This window comes from Zea mays, chromosome 9, assembly GCF_902167145.1.
Source record: "Zea mays cultivar B73 chromosome 9, Zm-B73-REFERENCE-NAM-5.0, whole genome shotgun sequence".
In the NCBI taxonomy this organism is placed as follows: Eukaryota; Viridiplantae; Streptophyta; class Magnoliopsida; order Poales; family Poaceae; genus Zea; species Zea mays.
The window spans coordinates 160,713,349-160,738,738 of record NC_050104.1 but is presented as its reverse complement, the minus strand read 5'-3'; the positions used below and the strand labels follow the sequence as shown (position 1 = coordinate 160,738,738).

Sequence of the window (25,390 nt, the reverse complement as noted above, 5' to 3'; positions counted from 1 at the left end):
GTCTTGTTCTCCGTGACCCGAGTCGATTCGGGGTGGGATGATGATGGCGCCTCCTGTTGACGTGGCGGTCTGTGCCCTAGGCAGGGCGACGTGGGGTTTCCTCCGAAGCCAAGGTTGAGTCTGCCTTCTGTTGCCGTGGCCGAGCCCGAGCCAAGGGGTCGGTCGAGGCGGAAGTCGTTCGGCCGAGGCCAGGGCGGAGTCCGAGCCCTGGGGTCGGGCGAGGCGGAGTTTCGTCGTCTTCCGGGTCTTAGCCCGAGTCCGAGCCCTGGGGTCGGGCGGAGCGGAGTTCGCCGTCTTCCGGGTCTTAGCCCGAGTCCGAGCCCTGGGGTCGGGCGGAGCGGAGTTCGCCGTCTTCCGGGTCTTAGCCCGAGTCCGAGCCCTAGGGTCGGGCGGAGCGGAGTTCGCTGTCTTCCGGGTCTTAGCCCGAGTCCGAGCCCTGGGGTCGGGCGGAGCGGAGTTCGCCGTCTTCCGGGTCTTAGCTCGAGTCCGAGCCCTGGGGTCGGGCGGAGCGGAGTTCGCCGTCTTCCGGGTCTTAGCCCGAGTCCGAGCCCTGGGGTCGGGCGGAGCGGAGTTCGCCGTCTTCCGGGTCTTAGCCCGAGTCCGAGCCCTGGGGTCGGGCGGAGCGGAGTTCGCCGTGGCGCCTTTGTCGAGGCCTGACTGCCTGTCAGACTTACTCTGTCGAGTGGCGCTGCAGTCGGAGTGGCGCAGGCGGCGCTGTCCTTCTGTCAGACTGGCCAGTGGAGCGGTGGAGTGACGGCGGTCACCTCGGCTCTGCCGGAGGCGCGTGTCAGGATAGAGGTGTCAGGCCTCCTGTGCGTTAAATGCCCCTGCAATTTGGTCAGTCGGTGTGGTGATTTAGTCAAGGTTGCTTCTGAGCGAAGCCAAGGCCTTGGGCGAGCCGGTGATGTGTCCGCCATAAAAAGGGGGCCTCGGGCGAGACGGAAGTCTCTCGAGGTCGGCTGCCTTCGGCCGAGGCTAGGCTCGGGTGAAGCGTGATCGAGTCACTCGTGTGGACTGATCCCTGACTTAATCATGCCCATCAGGCCTTTGCAGCTTTATGCTGATGGGGGTTACCAGCTGAGAATTAGGCGTCTTGAGGGTACCCCTAATTATGGTCCCCGACACAACTGCATTATGCAACGATCCAGCATCGGACACCATTTTTTTTAACACAATATGCATGCATGCAATGTGGGTAAGTCAATCAACAGTGGTTGTCACGTGCACAAGTGCCAGGCATGTACGGTATAGCGAATGTCTGGAATGCGCTACATGTAGCGTCTGCTGTGACGCACTGTAAATTTAGCGGCTGGTTTAGAGTACGTTGTTGGGGGCTTAGAGGATGCTGGTGTGCGCTAAATATAGAGGACAGGACGGTTTACAGCACAGCTGTTGGAGAGAGTCTTCGTTGCCCTCCAATCTACTACTAACCAAACAAGACACGTTATTAATTCCCCTGCGAAGTTTTGTCTTGTTTGGGCACAAACTGCGAGCCCATCCTTGTAAGTAATACTGTCATAAAACCATAAGGCCTTGTTCGTTTGTGCCGGATTGGTGGGTCGGAACGATTCCTAGCCGGATTGCTTCTCTAATTTATATAAACTTTGATTAGCTGGAACGATTCCGAGTGCAATCCGATGTAAACGAACAAGGCCTAACTGTGGTGCACAGCAGTTAGCCGGATTGGAATCTGGAAACCCAAATCCAAAAGAAAAAATGGTGCAACGAACAAGCAATATCTCACCCACCGTTGGACCCCCTTCAGCTCCAAGCACACGCCAGCCAACAGTAAACAACTTGATTTCCATCCCCACCAGCACAAGCACACGGACCCGGCGGCGGTGGGCGGTGGCGCACCCACACCCCAGCACCAGCAAGCAGGTGCAGTCAGTGTGAGGTGCGGCCCGGCCGAAGATTTGGCGCATGCACACTCACTCACTCCAGTGCCCACTGCCCACTGCCCACTGCCCGACGAGGAAGTTTCACGATCCCAACCCGTATAAATCGACGCCGCGAGGGGGAGCGACGAGCGATCCCCGTAATTAACCTGTCCCAGCCGCACCGATCCACCCCCCCTCGGCCTCGGCCTCCCTCCGGCCATGGAGGTGTTCTACTACGTCGTGTTCGGCGCGCTGGCCGCCGTCGTGGCGGGGCTCGAGCTCGGCAAGAGCGGCAAGGACCGCGTCGCCACCACCTCCGCATTCAACTCCTTCAAGAACAACTACGTCCTCGTCTACTCCCTCATGATGTGTACGCCCCCCGTCCCTCCCCTCCCCTTCTTTAGTTTAGATCTGCGAACGCCGTTGTGGTTGGTTCTGATGGTTTCGCCTGTTGCCTGCCCTCCCGCCTCGAATGGGGACGGGTTTGTTCGTGCAGCCGGGGACTGGCTGCAGGGCCCCTACGTCTACTACCTCTACAGCCAGTATGGCTTCGACAAGGGCGACATCGGCCGCCTCTTCATCGCCGGCTTCGGATCCTCCATGCTCTTCGGCACCATCGTCGGCTCCCTCGCCGACAAACAGTACGCCCAGGGGCCGCGATTCTTTTTTTTTTCCGTATTCCGAATTCCAGTCCCAATCCCAATCCAGTGTGTGTGTGTGTGTGTCAGTCAGTGTGTGCCTCCTTAAACCTCACTGACGATTCTTCGTTCATGTCTCCCTCGCCCAGGGGCCGCAAGAGGGCCTGCGTCACCTATTGCATCAGCTACATCCTCAGCTGCATCACCAAGCACTCCCCCGAGTACAGGGTCCTCATGATCGGCCGCATCCTCGGGGGCATCGCCACCTCGCTGCTCTTCTCCGCCTTCGAGTCCTGGCTCGTCGCCGAGCACAACAAGGTAATCCATTGCCATTGCCATTGCCTTGCCCCCACAGATCTGCGGCTTGTCTCTCTCTCCATCGCCGAATTACTGCTGCTCTGCCTTTGCCTTTAACCCAAAGTTTTTCTTTGCCTGCGCCTCTCTCCGGAAGGCACGTAGTAGTGTAGTACAAGTTGTTGCTTGCTTTTCCCAATCCTTGTCGTGCATAAATTACTATAGAGGGAGCACCATTTGGATTAGATCCATTCGTCACATGCCTGTCGTTGAAGCCAGCTAAGCGTATTGGATCTTGGATGTTTGACTGCTAAGTGCATTACCGCACTTATTATAATGAGCTGACTGACGTACGATTTCAAAAAAAAATGAACATTGAACTGACATGAGTAGCTTGGAGTTTCGAGAACATAAAGATGTCCATGTTCTCATGTTTGATTGCCAAGCCCAGTGAAATGTGGCTTTTTCAGGGTCTGGAAAGACTGAGGAAAATCTTGCTGGATGCAAGCTGAAATCCACCCTGTGTTTGGTTTCTGCTACTTGTGTCGGTGGATCAGGTGGTTGACACCTGACATGGCCAAGACGGTGAGCATTTAACAAGCATGGCCCAATCTTACGGATGCTCTTATTGAGATTTGTCCTTTTATTCGGCCATGTCCTTTTATTCGCAGACAATAATAAATTGTCAATATAATCCAAAGGATCTACTGTGATACAAAGTGCCATGCTCTTCCACTTGCGGCAAAAGCTTTATCAATACTGCATGATCTTACATTTGTGAATTCTGGGGATGGATGGACACATTGCATCTTGTTGGTTTGTACAGACGTCTTTTTTTTTACACAAACAGAAGGGAGGGCCCTACTGAATCTGAATATCAACCTTTCTTTCCTATTTTTACAGAGAGGCTTTGACCCGCAGTGGCTGTCCATAACATTCTCTAAAGCCATCTTCCTTGGGAACGGCTTAATTGCCATTGTATCTGGGCTATTTGCGAACCTTCTTGCTGAGAACTTGGGCTTTGGTCCTGTGGCTCCATTCGATGCGGCTGCGTGCTTTCTGGCGATTGGCATGGCTATCATAATGTCCTCATGGAGTGAAAACTACGGAGATCCATCTGAAAGCAAGGACCTGATGGCCCAGTTCAAGGTTGCGGCTAAGGCAATTGCGTCAGGTATGCTTAACCCATCTCATCAGACTGCGCATAACCAAATATGCATATGAAACCTGTGTTTGCCTTGTAACGCTGTCCATTTGATCTTCAGATGAAAAGATTGCATTACTGGGAGCCATACAGTCATTGTTTGAGGGCTCCATGTACACATTTGTCTTCCTATGGACTCCAGCATTGAGTCCAAATGAAGAAGACATTCCTCATGGTTTTATTTTTGCTACATTCATGCTGTCATCCATGCTGGGTAGCTCCATCGCGTCACGTCTATTAGCCCGAAAGCTCAAGGTTGAAGGCTATATGCAGATCGTGTTCTCGATATCGGCTGTCACCCTTGTCCTCCCTGTCGCCACCAACGTAAGAGCTCGCCAGTCACTACTCCTTGTGTACTCCCTGCCATTGAAACATTGCTAATGTCTATTTGCTGTTATAATGTCCAAACAGATCTTAGTGCCAACGTCTTCTGTGAAAGGAGGCAGCGTATCAATTGGAGGTTCTCTTCAGCTTCTTGGTTTCTGCACCTTTGAGGCATGTGTTGGTATATTCTGGCCGTCAATCATGAAGATGAGATCTCAGTACATTCCTGAGGAAGCGAGAAGCACAATCATGAACTTCTTCCGCATACCACTCAACTTATTTGTTTGTGTGGTGCTTTACAACGCAAGGAGCCATTCCCTCTCCCAACTACTATGTTCTCTTTAGTTGTGCTGGCAAGAATTATACAGAAATATCAGCACACAAGTAACGCTTTGCCTGTGGACATGGTCTTTGCAGGTGAATGCATTCCCTATCACTGTCATGTTTGGGATGTGTTCTATCTTCCTCTTCATGGCAGCAATCTTGCAGAGACGGCTGATGGTTGTCTCTGATCAAGTACACAAATCATCAACTAGTACGTGATATTCTGATTCCCTTTCTTCTGTTCCAGCAATCCTGCGCCAATGAAGGCTTAAATTGGTATCTCTGATAAACTGGAGAAAATCAGGTTCATTTTTTTCATTGCTAACCTTAGGGTAACATTCCTTGCAGAAGCACAAGAAATGATCGGGGAAGATGAGCCACTAAATCCTTAGATGTCGACAGAACCATACATGCGAAATCAGATATTGACGACGACGTCCATACTCCATACTGCATTTCGTTTCGTCACCTGTGCAATAAGATGGACGTCAAAACCATGTAGTCTAGTGGTTTTCGTTTCTGTAGTGTAGATTTGACCAGGCTGCTAAGTTTGCACCTGTCCCGAGAAGATTAGATGAGCAAGTCAATCGATATTGGCTATTCGCATTGTTGTTTCTTTTTTTTAAAAAAAGATGTTCGCTTTAAAGTTTAAACGATACGGTATATATCCTTGTAAGTGTTGCATTGCTGCATCTGATGACAATTCTAGTGGTGCTGTTACTGACTGTTGAGGGCTCTCTCTACTTGGTCGTTGTAAGAACTGTTGCTTCTTAATGAAAAACGGGCTCAATAAATTCAGTAGAAGCCTGCAGTTGCAGTAATCATACAACACGATGCAGATACCATAAACATTGATGCAAATACTTGAGGAAAAGGCTCATATGCAACAGCACCCCACAACTCAATTCCACCCCCAATGGGTTTCTCAAACTGAAGCAAAATCCAGATACTGATAGATCATATGAGAATCACATCGCTGTTTTATCATAATTCGGACCATCAGGATACACGCCTGTGCAAATAAAGCTCATGTGCAACATAATCTCAACTAAAGTCCAACCCAACGGGTTTTTTACGTTGTAAAAATGAAGGAGTTTCACAAACTGAAGCAAGACCCAGATACTGGTAAATCAACCATATGAAAATCACATCGCTGTTTTATAACCATCAGGATACACAGCTTTATTTGCAACGCAGCAGTATTTGCAAGTCCAACAAGATTACAAGAATAGATAGCCAAGATCCAAAATGAACAATAGAAGATCAAATTTATCAATATAGTTCAATACGAATCGCTTCTTAATGAGACTCTGTGACCGGGATGCTATAAAACTGTATGAACATCACACCACTGTTCATCATGTTCAGAGCACCAGTATTTACCAAGGCTTGTATAAGTCCAACCAGAAAGGTCTGAATGATACCCTGGAATGTTATTCTGGTACATACAGACAACATATCACTGTTCCCTCTGTTCCAAAATGTTTGGTTTCGTCCTAGGCCAAACTTCTATAGCTCTGACCAACTTTTCAGAAAAAATATATTAACACGTAAAATATCAGATCAATGCACCATCAATGCATTTCATGTCGGATCTAATGCAATTATTTGATGATGTACATGTCAGCACATGTTTCTACCAAAAAAAAAACTCAAGTCGGAGTTAGAGAACTTTAGAACAAAAGTAAAATGGCCGACCTTTGGATCAGAGAGAATACCAGACTATGCATGAACTCGAGAAGTACAACATTTGTCGTATAAAACATCTCACTGAGATCAAGGCATGTCTTTTTTTACATACATCGGGCAGGCGAAGAATTTCGTCTTTAAAGAGATATAGGAAAACAGCGACAATCTAGCAAAACTACACTACACTCAGCATTACATTTCACAATGTCATGGGTTCTCCAGCATAATGGAAAAAGCAGTATTATTGTGTCGATACCAGCTAGCGTCTAATGTTACATTGCAATGTGGACCAAAAATTTCGTGATCTGGTGAGATCAGATCGTTCTTTGACATATATAGTACCAGCATATGGATGTCAACAATATATAGGAATGTCGAGAAGAACATGACTCTTCCCAAATAATTAACGAGAACGAAGAAATAACATCCACGCGACGAAATGATTTCCCTTGATCACGGCATGGCAGGGCAGAGACAAGTACCGCAATCAGATTTAGAGGGCGGGGAGGTATCTCTTCCCAACCTGCTTGGCAGCGGCGGCGGCGCCAGCAAGAACCCCACCAACGGCCCCGGCGACGACCGCCGAGCGCGGCCCGTTAGCGGCGCGGAAGAGCGCGCCGGTGCCTAGCCCGGCCACGACGCTGTTGATCCAGTCGTCGCGGTCGCGGGCGGCGACCATGGCGCTCTCGATCCCGGCGTACATGAGGCCGATGACCCCGAGCGTGTTACCGACGCGGCGTCCGGAGCTGCCGCAGGAGTTGAGGACGCGGTTGGCCCGGATCTTGGCGGGCTCCCCAGGCTCGGCGCCTCGGGCGGCGTCGCGGAGCCCCAGCGCGGCCCCGGCCCCGGCGCCGCCGAGGTATCCCACGCCGGTGTAGTAGGTGAGGTTCTCGCCCCAGGACCGGCGCTGCGCGACGGCCTCCTCCTGGAAGAGGAACTCCGGGGAGGTGGGAAGGTCGTAGAGCTGCCGATAGGGGAGGTTGAGGTCCTGGTACGGGTTGTAGAGGCGGCGCTCGGAGCCGGGATAGGCGGCATCGCGCCGGTCGTCGGACCCGGACTCCGTGGGGTACAGCCGAGGGTCGGCCATCGCGGGATCCGGCGGCGGCGTGGGAGGCAAGAATCGAATGGGAGGGGAGGGAGGGTTTGGGTTGCTTACTTGCTTGGCCGCGCCGCGTGTATCCAGTGCGGGATATATTTGCGAAGAACTCCCCCGTCGCGTCTGATATTTCTTTCTGGCGCAACCGACCAACAACTTGACTTGGAGGAAGGGTCGAGACTATGGCCCGGGCTTTTCGAAGATTGGAGGCCTGCGTTGTAATAATTGGGCCCAGCTCATCGAGGACGAGGATACTGCCAGAAAAAAAAAAGCTCTGTTAAGGACTAGTTTTACAACTTCATTTTCAACAAAATCTTATTTTTCTATTTTTCTAAAGAAAAATAAAATAATTTTCAGAAAAATAAAAATCTTTTGAAAAATAGGGTTACCAAACTAGTTTAAAAAAGATTAACGCACTACTACGCCGCAATCTTCCACCGCGCCGCAGCGGGGGTCGCGCCCCACGCCAACTGGCGAGTGTACGCCGTGTACGCGGCCTGCTTCGCAATCGTGTGCGTATGCGCGCGCGCCGAGAGGAGGAAGAATGCCTACCTCGCGGGCACCGACCGCACCGCCGAGGAGTGGAAGAAGAGCTGAGCTGCTCACGTCGGGAAAGAGAGAGGGAACTTCTCTGGGAGAAAAAAAATCTCAATACGGTGGTCGGTGGAAGCCCAACTGTCCAAGTGCGTGAATATAACCTAGAATTTAGGAAGAAAAAGGAGGGTATGAAAGTAAAAAAAATACGGGAGCAAGCTGTGATTTTCCTTTTTTCCCTTTTCTTCATTTACTATCTATATAACTTGTTCCCCTAAATGCATCCGTTTTTTTCCATCCTGAAGCTGAAATCGCATAAGGTTGCGCATACAAGACACTAATAGGGTGTTTGTTTGAAGAATAACTAGTTCATCATATTCTTACTCCTTATTTTTTTATTTGGTTTGTGAAATAAAATGAGTTGATCTATCACCACCACATTCTTTATATTTAGCTAGTACTAATATGATGAATGAACTCATCTAGGGATGGCAGTGGGGGAATTCTCGATCGAAGAATGCCTCCCATCTCCGTCCCCACGGGGATAAATCCCCCGTCCCCATCCCCACGAGCACTCACGGGGGAGATTTTCCTCCCATCCCCGTCGAAGAATTTATCCCACGGAATATCCTTCCATGTTAGAATATATAATATTTAGAGGCAAATTTAACTTGATTATATCAAATCATATAAATTGAGTAAACAAGATTTAAAATTATTAGAGATATCTACTTTAGACTTTACTATTTTATAACATGCTATGTTCTAAGTTTTTAATATAATTTTAACATGTTAATGGACTAAATTAGATCCAGAGAAGTTCGTGGGGCAGGTATGCGGGGAACGAGGATGGGGATGGTTTTCATCGCCGTCCCCGCGAACCCGATGGAGACTAAATTTCCCCTGTTTAGATCTCCGTGTGGATTAAACTACCCTCTCCCTCGTCTCCTAATAGAGGAATTTCCGGCGGTGATTCGGGGATCGGGTCCATATTGTTATCTCTAGAATTATCCTACCAAATTTGAGAAATAGATCAATGATATATCATCTCATTTTGCATACTTCATGAGCACCTATGTTCGGTGACTATGGGCAAATGTGATGACTCTAAACTGACCAGATGTCGTGTTGTGCAGTGATCCTATAAATATGAGCCCCAAAGAGATAGATTATCTGAGCATGGAACTAATTACCGGACCAGCTAGGAATTTAGAAAGGGTTATGGACTTCTGCTTTGCTCGCCATCTGCACGACTGCATACAATTGGTACGGCCCTTCTGGTCAGATCCTGTCGCGGATGGATTCCGAGCTATGTTTTCCAAAAGCATCTCTTGCATCGTTTCTCCAGCCTTGGGTTATAGGGCTAGTGATTGTATACATTATTTGCCATCAATCTCAGGAATCGGTCCCTGATCCAAAGGAACAAGACCACCGGGACCGGTGAATTAACATGAGATACTCGATATGAGATCTTGCAACAATGGAAGGCCGAATGATACTTACCAGCAACCAACCTTTTTATCAAATCAATTGTTGCATAAGTTATTCCGTATGAGATCTTGCAACAATGGTAACGACGGTCGCTGAGAAGAACCTCTTCTTCATGTAACCGAATATCGGCATCATCTTGGCAATGGCATGCATGCCAGCCTTACCGTAGGACCTGGTCATGATGCCCCGTCACTGACGCCGTCGGCCGAAGCCACGCAGCAGGCACGACAGGCGTATGGATGGCAAGGGGAGACGGGGGCGGCGAGTTTGTGACCGTCGGCAGGGCAGGTCCATGGCGCTAGCGGAACGAAACGGCGATAAGGTCTGTACTCCTGGGCGAACAGCAAAATCAGCAAGGCCGTGGATTTGCCGGGCGGCCGACGGCACTGTATAATAGGGGAGTCTGCGCACTGAACTCTCCGTGCTTGCTGGCAGTTTGCGCATCAAAACAGGCAACGAGTAAAAGTTCACCCGCCTAAAAAAATGGGCACGCAAAGGTACGGTGTACAAGTTAGTCGACAGCCATTACATTCACCAGCAAAGGTTACACTTCAAAACAGGCAAGGTGGCAACGGCAAGCAATCCATGCAAACCAATCTCTTTCAGACGCTTAGGATTCGTTCCAATCAACAACCAGGGAACCAGCATCGCGTTACCATGACAGCACTCAGACATACTTGGAACACCACGGCTCCTCCAGGTATACTTGGCGTGGCAAAAATCATGTTGTTGCTCGCCACCTCTTCCTTGGAAACTACTTCCTTACTGGGTTCCTCAGAATCGACCGGACTACAAAACATGATTGAGAATCATGTTAGCAAGCTGATAATAAACTCAAGTCATGCCACTGAAAACGAATAAGTATTCTTTGCACTTCAGTGTATTAACTCTATGGCCGTAAAGCATGTAACCGGGGCTTACCTAGTATTGATCATAACCGGGGCTTCTCCTCCTGTCATAGCGATCATAAGCGGGGCTTCTGCCCCCGCCGTAGCGATCATATACAGGGCTTCGCCTTTCATACATTGCTCCATCACGGCGACCATAGCCAGGATAACGTCCACGCCGACCATAATCTGGAACGTAGTCCCTTCGGTACCTTGGGCTAGGTGAGCGCATGTAGGGGCTACCACCACGCCTGTCATAAGCACCTTGTTTGGGGATGTCGTATCGGTCATCTCTATCGCCGTCATCATCCCGGAAGGCATATTCAACGGTCACTACCCTGTCCAATATGGTGCTGTGGACAACCAGAAGACATAACCAGATTAGGATTATCTTTTAAACTGTAAAAAAGAAAAGATTCAGTGCAACTAAACTGTGATGTAGGCAAGACACTACTTAAAAAAATCCGGTACTACTAATTTCAGATACATCAAGCTAGGGGGATGATCACAACTATAGAGACAAAAGGCACAATATTCCTGAAAGAACCACCATGTCTAATTAATATTACTGCTGAAATGACTATCAGAATCAGAAGTGAAAATATGCAAGAGAAGAACAGTATCACTCCAAGAGCAAAATGACCATATCTACTTTTGTCAAATAAATTTGAAAGAAGATGCCCGAGAATGCAGATATGCTGGAGGGCATAAGAAGATGTGATGTATTTATCACTTCCAAGTTGACACTATAACCTAACTTACCACATGAACCAGATTTGTGAAACAACTAGGTAGGAAACCATTAAAGTGAGTGTGCATAACTTAATGTGGCATCTACAAGAGAAACCAATAAAACCATCATCAAGGTAAGTATGACGCTCAGGAGCGAGCGAGCGAGGGATATGATCCTGTTATATTGAAAACAAAAGAATGTCCTATTTATAATCTAGAAGCAGCTTCAGATCTATGTGAGGCAGAAAACGTGATTGGCATGTGACTGGTAGCAGCAGCAACTGAACAACACAATAACGACAGAAGGATGGCAAGTGATAAGATAAGAATACCTCTTGTCAGTGTTCTTAACAGCGGCACTAGCTTCCTCTTGTGTCTCATATTGTACAAATGCAAAGTTCCTTCGAATGCGAATGTTGGCAATCTTGCCATACGGTTCGAAATGCTTCTCAATATCTTGAACCTTAGTGCGTATGGGGTCAAAATTGATAACAAAGAGGGTTCTCGTTGGCTTTACATCCCCAGTAGGCCTATCACGGCTCTTTGGCACCGGTTCAACTTGCTGAACAAGTTAAAAAATGAATGGTGGCAATTAACACATTTATTAAAATGTTGCTCGTACAGAAAATGGAAGTGCCAAAAAAATCCATTCAGGCATAGAGCCATAGACAAGAAATTACCCTAGACCATTCCACAGAAAGCCTGCGCCGGTTGTAACCAAAAGACACATTGTCGAGACGCCTTATAGCATCCTCTGCGTCACGCTCATCTTCAAAGTAAATGAAAGCATAGCCTGCAACAGAGAAATTGAGCAGTGACTTTCAGGATTTCCCTTGCCCCCGTCACAAGTACTAGTATATAATACAACATCAAATAATTTTTTCACGGCACACTCATTAACACAAATACAAACTAGTGCGCCCGCATTTAGGACTAGATTCAGAACATGCCGAATTAGAATGTATTACTAGGCATTCGCATCGATTATCAGACACCCCCTCTACTGAATCTATGCGCCAGGCAAGTAAAGAGGAGAGATCGAGTACCTAACTTCATGTCGATCCGGCTGATGGGCCCGTACTTGGAGAAGAGGCGCTCGAGGTCGTACTGGCGGGTGTCGTGGTCGAAGTTGCCGCAGAACACCGGCCTCATGGTCTGGTCTCCGGCCCTCCGCTGCCTCCTTCAAATCTCCCTCCGTCCGTCCCAAAACCCTCGTTGTCCCCTCGGTCGGAGTTAGGCGACGCTAGCGCTGGAAAAAAAAGCGGGCCCCGTGTAATAGATCGATTGAGAGGACTAATAGCTTGCACTGGAGAGGAATGGAGAGCACCAACCTGCTAGTCGGAAGCGGGCGCGTGGTAGAAACCCTAGGGAGAGAGGTAGAGGGAGGGGCAGGGAGCGAGCAGTCGGACGCTAAACTGGAAGCAGCAGTGGAAAAAAAAAACCATGGGATTGTGACGATGTGCCGTGCGCCCGTCCGTACAGCGTGCGAGAGGTGGAAACGGGCCCGTTCGGGGGCAGGTGCAGGGCCCATGTGTGCATGTGCTGGGCCTTACGTCTCGGTAGGCTTCTGGGCTGGACCCAATCTCTGCTCCACACATCTCCTCCTCATCGATTTCAATGGGTGAAAACGGGTTGGGTATACCTGCCGGTTACAGGATACGGATAGTGTAAATACCTGTTTTTCGGATACGAATTCGGATATTTTTTATATTCGAAACGAATACGAGTAATACACGGACAGTGTAGCTTCGGATTTAGGGTCGGATACGAAGCGAGTACTATCCGATAAATACTCGAATATTCGGGTCGGATACGGATATCCGGAATTCGGGTACTCATTTTTTACATAATAATATAGTTATAAAATCATAACTTTTACATATAAAATCGAATGAAGATAAAGTTTATATGAAAATTGTAGAGCTCGAAGAAATCTATAACTTTGTAGTACATCATGTTATTGTTTAAACACATCTTTAGACCAAAATCACTAAAATAATATTCAAATTTATATTAAATTAATAGACTTTTATCATTTTCATGTAGTGTAACGCACCCACTGGGCCAGTCCGCCTAAAGCCCACCATCGCCAGCGTCGGACGTTCATGCGCTCGTGCGCAGCCTATTCAGACGGGCACCTCGCTCTCAAAACCTAGGCTGAGAGAGGAGGGAGGCCCGCCCTTATAAGTGCAACACGGCCCCCTTGGCTAGGCGAGGTGGTACTAACCCAGGGTATGCATACCGGCCCCTTACATCGTTACAATTGGTATCGGAGCCCACATTGCCGCTGCTGCCTGGGAGAGCTTTGGGCATCTTAGGGGGGTGGGATGTAAGGGGCCGGTATGCATGCCCTGGGTTAGTACCACCTCGCCTAGCCAAGGGGGCCGTGTTGCACTTATAAGGGCGGGCCTCCCTCCTCTCTCAGCCTAGGTTTTGAGAGTGAGGTGCCCGTCTGAATAGGCTGCGCACGAGCGCATGAACGTCCGACGCTGGCGATGGTGGGCTTTAGGCGGACTGGCCCAGTGGGTGCGTTACATGTAGGGACTTAAGGTTATCTTTATGTGAGAACTTAGAATTATTTTTTTATAAACTATTTAACAATGTTGATAACTTATTTGCAAATTTTGGTCGATTCTATAATTTTTTGTGAATTTAATTATAATTCGATGATTTTCTACAACAAAAGTTTAATAATACACCAAATAGCTTCGACGAGCAAACAGGCCGATGATTAGCTGCACCACGTCGGACAGCACATGCGTGTCATCCGTGCACAGGACGGACAATGGGTCACCAATTCGAGGACATATCTGGTGCACATGGAGGATTGGTGCACATGATGCACATATTAAATCACCACCACTTATTTTAGATTTAACGTCTCTAGTTGATCATTCAAATTACAAATAACACCTTCCACCACTACACATCACCATGTTGGAGGGTGTATTTAGCAAAATATACCAAACAAATAAGGACGTTAGATCTAAAATGTGTGGTGATGATTTATTATGTGCACCATGTGCACCAATCTTCCATGTGCACTAGATATATTCTCCACCAATTCACTGTGACTGGTGATCGCTGACCAAATTAATCCAGCCGATCAGTGCGTAGAGTAGTACGTGGACGCGTGGTCGTAGCGTGCCACCGCACTTATCGTCTATGAAAATATCTAGACCCCTAGTTGGTTTAGTTTTTAATGGCAACATAAGATTATATATTATTAACGTGTGTTTTGTAAAGTAAATATAAGTTATATATGACTAACATGCATCAATTGGTATGAAAATGTTAACTAATTAACAAATTATTTTCACCATTAAATTCATCCGGCGCTAAACAATCGTTGCCTCAAATGCATAGTTAGCAAACATCAAATACCTCTGTCGATAGGTGTCATGATCTTCGGACCTGTCAACCTTGCAAGGATCGTCACAAAAACACGTAGACACTGGAACACCCGTTGATAAAGACAATGAGTCGAAGGTAGTTTTGGTCAAAAAATCCTTCCTAAATTTCGATAAGTTTTATAAGACACATAAATATTAGTTATTATATTTTATACAACTCTTACCTTTGTTTAGTAGATTTACCGTGCCTAGACATCCTACAAATCGATAATATGACGATAAAAAATGATCTCAAAACCCTAACCCTATAAACAAGACATAACAAAAGAGGAAAAAAGAGGGAGATTACCTTGTCTCAGAGGAACAATGTATCCAAGTTGCTGATTTAAGTTGATGTTTGTCATTTGGAAGAAGAGAAATAAGTAGAAAGAACTGAAGGCGCGGAAGTGGGGTATTTATAGCCCCGTGGGTCAACGTCAAGATCCATGACACGTACCAGCTGTCACGTTGGCGTCAATCCTTACATCTAGGCGCTAAGAAGAATTGATGTCGACACGTGTTAGGTTGGCACAGTAAACTTAAGGATTTATTTTCTGAAATGAAAATGAAAAAGCGTATTTGTGAAAAATAAAATCCTAAGAGCTAGTTTGGGAACCCAATTTTCTAATGCTCCGTTTGGATGTTGGAATTGGAGATGGTGGAATTGAATTGGATCCAATACCAAATCAGCCTGGCTTTGGAAATCGGATCCAATACCAAATCCAGTTCAATTCCGAGCAAATCAGAGGGTGGAGGGTCGGAATTGGAGAGTGGAGGCGTGTGTAGAGTTGAATACCGGCTTGAATTTGATGGATTTCCAATTCCAAATACTGTGACCATCCAAACACCAGAATTCGGGTTTGTCAATTCCAATTCTGAATTCCGAGTCTAAATTCCAACATCCAAACGCACTGTAAAGGAATTTCTATTTTTCTAAGAAAAATTAGTTCATTTTTCGTTAGGAAATAGAAATTCCTTGAAAAAAATGATGTTCTTAAACTAGTCTAAAAAACAAAATTGCAAAAAAGTCGGGGACGACGGTGACCCCGATCCTGCTGGGGAGCAGGACGTCCTCGACCTGATCGTGTTTTTATGGGCCGCTTTCTACATGAAAAAGAAAATCGGCCCAGTAGCGTGCATGGAGGAGGAGGAAGGAATAGTTGTTGAAAATAAATCTTGGGTGTTAAGTTATGAAAAAAAAAGAAACCATAAACTGAGAACGAACTGGTTCGAGGTTGAAATACGAAATAATTCAGCAAAACTGCTGAACAAGCGTTTACTACATAGTCAATAGTCATGGACGGGCTCGAACACTTGAGCCTTTTTCGCATAAGCTCAAAAGGTCAGCTTGGTATTAATTAAGAAAAAAAAAAGTCAAAATATATGGGTCCATCGTGTTTCCGTGAATAAACTGGGCGTAGTTTTTGGCTTGTAAAGTGGTCGCTCAGTATGGTATGACCTTCTTGTTGGTTACTTGGATTAAGCACGCTAGCTGTTGCTAGTGGGCAGCACACGCTGGTTTTCTTTTTTTCTAGTGTTTGCTTCATGATCATGCTGGAGTATTACTGCTCCAGTGCTATATAAACAAAAGGATTCTGCGTAGTTAGCATCTGTATGAATGTCATCAGACTCCACGAGTATTTGCTCCTTCAGATTTTGCCTGCGGAAATATGCTTTCATTCTCTGGATGAATTGTCCCTTTCCTTTTGGTCCACCTATATCTATGGCATGAAAAAGGGCGTTCACCTACTAGAGATGTGATAGAAATCGTCGTGGTCCCTGCTGGTCTAGTCTGGTCACATATTTTTATGGTGTGTTTGGTTGTGCGACGGCCAGGACATGGACATCTTCTGGCGTCCTCTCTCGTCCCTTCAATTTTGAGGGATAACCGGGAACAACACTGGGATAATCATGTCCTCCCAACCTTTGACTCTAAATCAAATAATCTTATTTAAGGGATCGTCTCATCCCATCCCATCGTGTCATTTTAACCAAACACATTTGCTACTCCGTGGGGCGTGCGCCGACCGAGTCCAATAATTCTCTACCTACCATTTGGAACCTTGCCTCGTCCTCCACAACCATTCCACCACCACCAGATGGTGGCATTTGACCTGACCACCTGTGGAGCCTGTCATCTGCTCCGTTCAACACTTGGTGGCTTCACCCTTCTACTCGTTGACCGGCCGGCAGATCTGAATTCAGCAGCTCAGCCCCGACAAAAAAAATTTGGCCAATCAATCATTTTTTTTTTTTTTGCTATCCTCCTCTCGGGCACAGCCACTGGATGAAGGATTAGCCATCATATCATGGCTGGCTCATTCATTCAGCAGCTCATATGACAGCAACAGAGTGCCTACCTGCCCCACAGGGAACTGGTGAACGAGGAAGCAGTCGTCTGTTCGTTCTTAGCTGAATTTGAATTGACTGCCAACAACCAAAACACGTTTTCGTTCATCGTCGTTATGTCTGTCGTGTTTGCCGCCCCCATCCATGGGCATCATCATCAGCTGGTGAGCTGCAGTGACACCAACCGAATTAATGGACGTCCATCCCTTCCCTGCGTTCATTTCCTGGACAAGCTAGGATAGGAAGGAGTTTATTGGATCCGCAGTATCGCCAACAACGGGCTTCAGAAAAATGTTATCCCCAACATTGTAATTGAACTTTCGGTATTATAATAGTCTTTCCTTTGGTATTTCAGTATCCTGCACAGACTTAACCGTTGTCCACGTTCATCAACGACTAATCACCCGCAATCCTCCCTTGTTCAACTGAAAGACCCCGTTTCGCAAGACGCTTGGAGCAGACTTCGTCACATGCTCCAGATTCCCACAACAATGGCGACCGCGTCGGCTGGCGGAGGGGCGGCGCCTCCGCCGCCGTTGTCGAGTGTTTGGAACGCGACTTCCCTTTCACGAAACAGCCACCGACTCGCCGCGGCTGGCTGGGTGCGTGCGTGCTTGCCCAGATGCTGGCCTGCCGCTGACCATTTCGCGTGCCTAGATCAGAAGGTTGAAGGCTTCAACTTTCGAAAACCAAGCAAGTTCGAATCAGATGGATGCTCCAACATCAGATGAAAGCATCGGCAGGTCAAATCGAACCATGCCGGACAAGCAGCCACGCGCGCCTATGATAGTCGCCTAGAGGGGGGGTGAATAGGGCGAAACTGAAATTTACAAATATAAACACAACTACAAGCCGGGGTTAGCGTTAGTAATAATAAATGAGTCCGCAAGAGAGGGCGCAAAACAAATCGCAAGCAAATAAGGAGAGTGACACGTGAATTTGTTTTACCGAGGTTCGGTTCTTGCAAACCTACTCCCCGTTGAGGAGGCCACAAAGGCCGGGTCTCTTTCAACCCTTCCCTCTCTCAAACGGTCCCTCGGACCGAGTGAGCTTTCCTTCTTCTCAATCAACCGGGAACAAAACTTCCCCGCAAGGGCCACCACACAATCGGTGCCTCTTGCCTCGGTTACACTTGAGTGTTGATCACAAGAGCAAAAGAGAAAGAAAGAATGCGATCCAAGCGCAAGAGCTCAAAAGAACACGGCAAATCTCTCTCGCTAGTCACTAAAGGCTTGAGTGGAATTGGAGAGGATTTGATCTCTTTGTATGTGTCTAGAATTGAATGCCTAGCTCTTGTAAGTGGTTGAGAAGTGGAAAACTTGGATGGCAATGAATGTGGGGTGGTTGGGGTATTTATAGCCCCAACCACCAAATGTGGCCGTTGCTGGGAGCTCTCTGTTCGATGGCGCACCGGACAGTCCGGTGCACACCGGACAGTCCGGTGCCCCCTGCCACGTCATCGTTGCCGTTGGATTCTAGCCGTTGGAGCTTCTGACTTGTGGGCCTGCCGAGGTGTCCGGTGCACACCGGACATGCACTGTTTGATGTCCGGTGCACCGGTATGGGCAGCCCTGACGTCTGCGCGCGCTGCGCGCGCATTTAATGCTGCGCAGGGAGCCGTTGGCGCCGCAGAGAGCCGTTGCTCCGCTGGCACACCGGACAGTCCGGTGCACACCGGACAGTCCGGTGAATTATAGCGGAGCGGCTGTCGTGAAAACCCGAGGATGACGAGTTCCGGAGGCCGCGGTTCGTTGGCGCACCGGACATGTCCGGTGCACACCGGACAGTCCGGTGAATTATAGCGCGCCGGCCTCCGCGAATTCCCGAGGGCGAAGGGTTGAAGTCGAAGTCCTCTGGCGAAGGGTAGGACACGAAGTCTACGGGCGCACCGGACACTGTCCGGTGCACACCGGACAGTCCGGTGCCTCCAGCCAGAGGTGCCCTCGGTTGCCTTATTGCTCCTTTGTTGAATCCAACACTTGGTCTTTTTATTGGCTAGATGTGAACCTTTTGCACCTGTATAACTTATACACTAGAGCAAACTAGTCAGTCCAATATTTGTGTTGGGCAATTCAACCACCAAAATTATTTAGGAACTAGGTGTAAGCCTAATTCCCTTTCAATCTCCCCCTTTTTGGTGATTGATGCCAACACAAACCAAAGCAAATATAGAAGTGCATAATTGAACTAGTTTACATGATGTAAGTGCAAAGGTTACTTGGAATTGAGCCAATATAACTACTTACAAGATATGCAAGGAATGTTTCTTTCTTATATAACATTTTGGACCACGTTTGCACCACATGTTTTGTTTTTGCAAATTCTTTTTGTAAATCCATTTCAAAGATTTTTTGCAAATAGTCAAAGGTACATGAATAAGAGTTTGCAAAGCATTTTCAAGATTTGAAATTGTCTCCCCCTATTTCAAATGCTTTTCCTTTGACTAAACAAAACTCCCCCTAAAAGAGATCCACCTCTTAGTGTTCAAGAGGGTTTTGATATACCATTTTTGAAATACTACTTTCTCCCCCTTTTGAACACAATAGGATACCAAATGATAAAGACTTTTGGAAAGCACTAAGTTTTTGAATTTGGTGGTGGTGGTGCGGTCCTTTTGTTTTGGGCTCATTTCTCCCCCTTTTTGGCATGAATCGCCAAAAAACGGAATCATTAGAGCCCTCGAAGTAATTTCTTCCCCTTTGGTCATAAGTAACGAGTTAAGATTATACCAAAGATGAAGTCCGGTCCTTTTGCTTTTGAGCTTTTACTCTCTCCCCCAAGGATGAAGTCCTTTTCTTTGATGCTCATTTCTCCCCAAGGAATAGAGAGTTGCTCGGAGTGATGGCGAAGCATGAGTTACGGAGTGGAAGCCTTTGTCTTCGCCGAAGACTCCAATTCCCTTTCAATATACCTATGACTTCATTTGAAATAGACTTGAAAACACATTAGTCATAGCATATAAAAGAGATATGATCAAAGGTATTTAAATGAGCTATGTGTGCAAGCTTAGCAAAAGAAATTTCTAGAATCAAGAATATTGAGCTCATGCCTAAGTCTGGTAAAAGATTGTTCATCAAGTGGCTTGGTAAAGATATCGGCTAATTGATCTTTAGTATTAATGTAAGAAATCTCGATATCCCCCTTTTGTTGGTGATCCCTAAGAAAATGATACCGAATGGCTATGTGCTTAGTGCGGCTATGCTCGACGGGATTGTCGGCCATCTTAATTGCACTCTCATTATCACATAGCAAAGGGACTTTGGTTAATTTGTAACCGTAGTCCCGCAGGGTTTGCCTCATCCAAAGCAATTGCGCGCAACAATGTCCTGCGGCAATGTACTCGGCTTCGGCGGTGGAAAGAGCGACCGAATTTTGCTTCTTTGAAGCCCAAGACACCAAGGATCTTCCCAAGAACTGGCAAGTCCCCGATGTGCTCTTCCTATTGATTTTGCACCCCGCCCAATCGGCATCCGAATAACCAAGCAAATCAAATGTGGATCCCCGAGGGTACCAAAGCCCAAACTTAGGTGTGTAAGCCAAATATCTCAAGATTCGTTTTACGGCCGTAAGGTGGGATTCCTTAGGGTCGGATTGGAATCTTGCACACATGCAAACGGAAAGCATAATGTCCGGTCGAGATGCACATAAATAAAGCAATGAACCAATCATCGACCGGTATACCTTTTGATCCACGGACTTACCTCCCGTGTCGAGGTCGAGATGCCCATTAGTTCCCATGGGTGTCTTGATGGGTTTGGCATCCTTCATCCCAAACTTAGCAAGAATGTCTTGAGTGTACTTCGTTTGGCTAATGAAGGTGCCCTCTTGGAGTTGCTTGACTTGGAATCCTAGAAAATACTTCAACTCCCCCATCATCGACATCTCGAATTTCTGTGTCATGATCCTACTAAACTCTTCACATGTAGACTCGTTAGTAGACCCAAATATAATATCATCAACATAAATTTGGCATACAAACAAGTCATTTTCAAGAGTTTTAGTAAAGAGTGTAGGATCGGCCTTGCCAACTTTGAAGCCATTAGCAATAAGGAAATCTCTTAGGCATTCATACCATGCTCTTGGGGCTTGCTTGAGCCCATAAAGCGCCTTAGAGAGCCTATAGACATGGTTAGGGTACTCACTGTCTTCAAAGCCGGGAGGTTGCTCAACATAGACCTCTTCCTTGATCGGTCCATTGAGGAAGGCACTTTTCACGTCCATTTGATAGAGCTTAAAGCCATGGTAAGTAGCATAGGCCAATAATATGCGAATTGACTCAAGCCTAGCTACGGGTGCATAGGTTTCACCAAAATCCAAACCTTCGACTTGTGAATACCCTTTGGCCACGAGTCGAGCTTTGTTCCTTGTCACCACACCATGCTCATCTTGCTTGTTGCGGAAGACCCATTTGGTTCCTACAACATTTTGGTTAGGACGTGGAACTAAATGCCATACCTCATTCCTCGTGAAATTGTTGAGCTCCTCTTGCATCGCCACCACCCAATCCGAATCTTGGAGAGCTTCCTCTACCCTGTGTGGCTCAATAGAGGAAACAAAAGAGTAATGTTCACAAAAATGAGCAACCCGAGATCGAGTAGTTACCCCCTTATGAATGTCGCCGAGGATGGTGTCGACGGGGTGATCTCGTTGGATTGCTTGGTGGACTCTTGGGTGTGGTGGTCTTGGTTCTTCCTCATCCTCCTTTTCTTGATCATTTGTATCTCCCCCTTGATCATTGCTATCATCTTGAGGTGGCTCGTCTTCTTGATTTTGCTCTTCATCATTTTGAGCCTCATCCTCATTTTGAGTTGGTGGAGATGCTTGCATGGAGGAGGATGGTTGATCTTGTGTACTTGGAGGCTCTTCGGATTCCTTAGGACACACATCCCCGATGGACATGTTCCTTAGCGCGATGCATGGAGCCTGTTCTTCACCTATCTCATCAAGATCAACTTGCTCTACTTGAGAGCCGTTAGTTTCATCAAACACAACGTCACAAGAGACTTCAACTAGTCCAGTGGACTTGTTAAAGACCCTATATGCCCTTGTGTTTGAATCATAACCAAGTAAAAAGCCTTCTACAGTTTTAGGAGCAAATTTTGATTTTCTACCTCTTTTAATAAGAATGAAGCATTTGCTACCAAAAACTCTAAAATATGAAATGTTGGGCTTTTTACCGGTTAGGAGTTCATATGATGTCTTCTTGAGGATTCGGTGAAGATATAACCGGTTGATGGCGTAACAGGCGGTGTTGACCGCTTCGGCCCAAAACCGGTCCGGTGTCTTGTACTCATCAAGCATGGTTCTTGCCATGTCCAATAGAGTTCGATTCTTCCTCTCCACTACACCGTTTTGTTGTGGCGTGTAGGGAGAAGAGAACTCATGCTTGATGCCCTCCTCCTCAAGGAAGCTTTCAATTTGAGAGTTCTTGAACTCCGTCCCATTGTCGCTTCTTATTTTCTTGATCCTTAAGCCAAACTCATTTTGAGCTCGTCTCAAGAATCCCTTTAAGGTCTCTTGGGTTTGAGATTTTTCCTGTAAAAAGAATACCCAAGTGAAGCGAGAATAATCATCCACAATAACTAGACAGTACTTACTCCCGCCGATGCTTATGTAAGCGATCGGGCCGAATAGATCCATGTGTAGGAGCTCCAGTGGCCTGTCAGTCGTCATTATGTTCTTGTGTGGGTGATGGACTCCAACTTGCTTCCCTGCCTGGCATGCGCTACAAATTCTGTCTTTCTCAAAATGAACATTTGTTAATCCTAAAATGTGCTCTCCCTTCAGAAGCTTATGAAGATTCTTCATCCCAACATGGGCTAGTCGACGATGCCAGAGCCAACCCATGTTAGTCTTAGCAATTAAGCAAGTGTCGAGTTCAGCTCTATCAAAATCTACCAAGTATAGCTGACCCTCTAACACTCCCTTAAATGCTATTGAATCATCATTTCTTCTAAAGACAGTGACACCAACATCAGTGAATAGACAGTTGTAGCCCATTTGACATAATTGAGAAACGGAAAGCAAGTTGTAATCTAAGGAATCTACAAGAAAAACATTGGAAATGGAATGGTCAGGAGATACAACAATTTTACCAAGACCTTTGACCAAACCTTGATTTCCATCCCCGAATGTGATAGCTCGTTGGGGATCTTGGTTTTTCTCATATGAGGAGAACATTCTTTTCTCCCCGGTCATGTGGTTTGTGCACCCGCTGTCGAGTATCCAACTTGTGCCCCCGGATGCATAAACCTACAAAACAAATTTAGTTCTTGACTTTAGGTACCCAAACTGTTTTGGGTCCTTTGGCATTAGATACAAGAACTTTGGGTACCCAAACACAAGTCTTGGAATCCTTGTGTTTGCCCCCAACAAATTTGGCAACTACTTTGCCGGATTTGCTAGTAAGCACATACGATGCATCAAAAGTTTTAAATGAAATGGCATGATCATTTGATGCATTAGGAATTTTCTTCTTAGGCAACTTGGCACGGGTTGGTTGCCTAGAACTAGATGTCTCACCCTTATACATGAAAGCATGGTTAGGGCCAGAGTGAGACTTCCTAGAATGAATCTTCCTAATTTTGCTCTCAGGATAGCCTGCAGGGTATAAAATGTAACCCTCGTTATCCTGAGGCATGGGAGCTTTGCCCTTAACAAAGTTAGACAAGTTCTTAGGAGGGGCATTAAGTTTGACATTGTCTCCCCTTTGGAAGCCAATGCCATCCTTGATGCCAGGGCGTCTCCCATTATAAAGCATGCTACGAGCAAATTTAAATTTCTCATTTTCTAAGTTGTGCTCGGCAATTTTAGCATCTAGTTTAGCTATATGATCATTTTGTTTTTTAATTAAGGCTAGGTGATCATGGATAGCCTCAATATTAATATCTCTACATCTAGTACAAATGGAAATATGCTCAACATTAGATGTAGGGGGTTTGCAAGATTTTAGTTCAACAACCTTAGCATGCAACATATCATTTTTAGTTCTAAGGTCGGAAATAGTAGCATTGCAAACATCAAAATCCTTAGCCTTAGCAATTAGTTTCTCATTCTCATTTCTAAGGCTAGTAATGGAAACATTTAACTCATCAATCCTAGTAAGCAAATCAACATTATCATTTCTAGGATCAATGCAAACATGAGAATCTACCTTAGTAATTAATTTAGCATTTTCATTTCTAAGGTTGGCAATAGTGTCATGACACATGCTTAGCTCACTAGATAATTTGTTACATTTTTCTACTTCTAGAGCATAAGCATTTTTAACCTTAACATGTTTCTTATTTTCCTTGATTAGGAAGTTCTCTTGGGAGTCCAAGAGATCATCCTTTTCATGGATGGCACTAATTAGTTCATTTAATTTTTCCTTTTGTTCCATGTTAAGGTTAGCAAAAAGAATGCGCAAGTTATCCTCCTCATTTTTATCATCATCCTCATCACTAGATGTTTCATATTTAGTGGAGGACCTTGATTTTACCTTCTTTTTGCCGTCCTTGGCCATGAGACACTTGTGGCCGACGTTGGGGAAGAGAAGGCCTTTGGTGACGGCGATGTTGGCGGCGTCCTCGTCGTCGGAGGAGTCGCTTGAGCTTTCGTCGGAGTCCCACTCCCGACAAACATGGGCATCGCCGCCCTTCTTCTTGTAATACTTCTTCTTCTCCTTTCTTCTTCCCTTCTTGTCGTCGCCCCTGTCACTGTCACTAGACATAGGACATTTTGCAATAAAGTGACCGGGCTTACCACACTTGTAGCAAACCTTCTTGGAACGGGGTTTGTAGTCCTTCCCCTTCCGTTGCTTGAGAATTTGCCGAAAGCTTTTGATGATTAGGGCCATCTCCTCGTTGTCGAGCCTGGAGGCGTCAATTGGTTGTCTACTTGGTGTAGACTCCTCCTTCTTCTCCTCCGTTGCCTTGAAGGCCACCGGTTGCGCCTCGGAGGTGGAAGGCTCGTCAAGCTCGTTGATCTTCTTGGAGCCCTTAATCATGCATTCAAAACTCACAAAATTCCCGATAACTTCCTCGGGGGTCATTAGTGGATATCTAGGATTCCCACGAATTAATTGTACTTGAGTGGGGTTAAGGAAAATAAGAGCTCTTAGAATAACCTTAACCACTTCGTGGTCATCCCATTTTGTGCTCCCGAGGTTGCGCACTTGGTTCACCAAGGTCTTGAGCCGGTTGTACATGTCTTGTGGCTCCTCCCCTTGGCGAAGACGGAAGCGACCGAGCTCCCCCTCGATCGTTTCCCGCTTGGTGATCTTGGTGAGTTCATCACCCTCGTGCGCCGTCTTGAGTAGGTCCCAAATCTCCTTGGCGTTCTTCAATCCTTGTACTTTGTTGTATTCCTCCTTGCTTAGGGAGGCAAGGAGGATGGTTGCGGCTTGGGAGTTGAAGTGCTCGATTTGGGCCACTTCGTCCGTGTCATAGTCCTCATCCCCTATTGATGGTACCTGTACACCATACTCAACAACATCCCATATTCTTTTGTGGAGAGAGGTTAGATGAAATCGCATCAAATTACTCCACATAGCATAATCTTCACCATTAAAAGTTG

General features: G+C 46.6%; 3 protein-coding genes across 3 annotated transcripts; 1 reads left to right on the top strand and 2 right to left on the bottom strand.

Annotated features, from left to right (window-relative positions):
* The first annotated feature begins 1,923 nt into the window (after positions 1-1,923).
* LOC100283588 (uncharacterized) lies at positions 1,924-5,384 on the top strand. The gene is given in 8 exon segments (NM_001156489.1): positions 1,924-2,250; positions 2,377-2,521; positions 2,668-2,836; positions 3,716-3,986; positions 4,078-4,340; positions 4,428-4,643; positions 4,758-4,875; positions 5,013-5,384. Coding segments are annotated over 8 exon segments (1,377 nt in total). The 5' UTR covers positions 1,924-2,099; the 3' UTR covers positions 5,057-5,384.
* Positions 5,385-6,404: 1,020 nt separating this feature from the next.
* LOC100283668 (mitochondrial import inner membrane translocase subunit tim23) lies at positions 6,405-7,505 on the bottom strand. The gene has a single exon (NM_001156569.2). The coding sequence runs from the start codon at positions 7,438-7,440 to the stop codon at positions 6,847-6,849; it is 594 nt and encodes a 197-aa protein (NP_001150041.2). The 5' UTR covers positions 7,441-7,505; the 3' UTR covers positions 6,405-6,846.
* Positions 7,506-9,936: 2,431 nt separating this feature from the next.
* LOC100192821 (uncharacterized) lies at positions 9,937-12,529 on the bottom strand. The gene is made up of 6 exons (NM_001138012.1): positions 12,425-12,529; positions 12,140-12,342; positions 11,774-11,886; positions 11,426-11,655; positions 10,396-10,714; positions 9,937-10,263 (listed from the first exon to the last, which is right to left on the bottom strand). Exons 2-5 carry the CDS (start codon positions 12,243-12,245, stop codon positions 10,396-10,398), a joined length of 768 nt encoding a protein of 255 aa, NP_001131484.1. The 5' UTR covers positions 12,246-12,342; positions 12,425-12,529; the 3' UTR covers positions 9,937-10,263.
* Between the last annotated feature and the right edge of the window lie 12,861 nt (positions 12,530-25,390).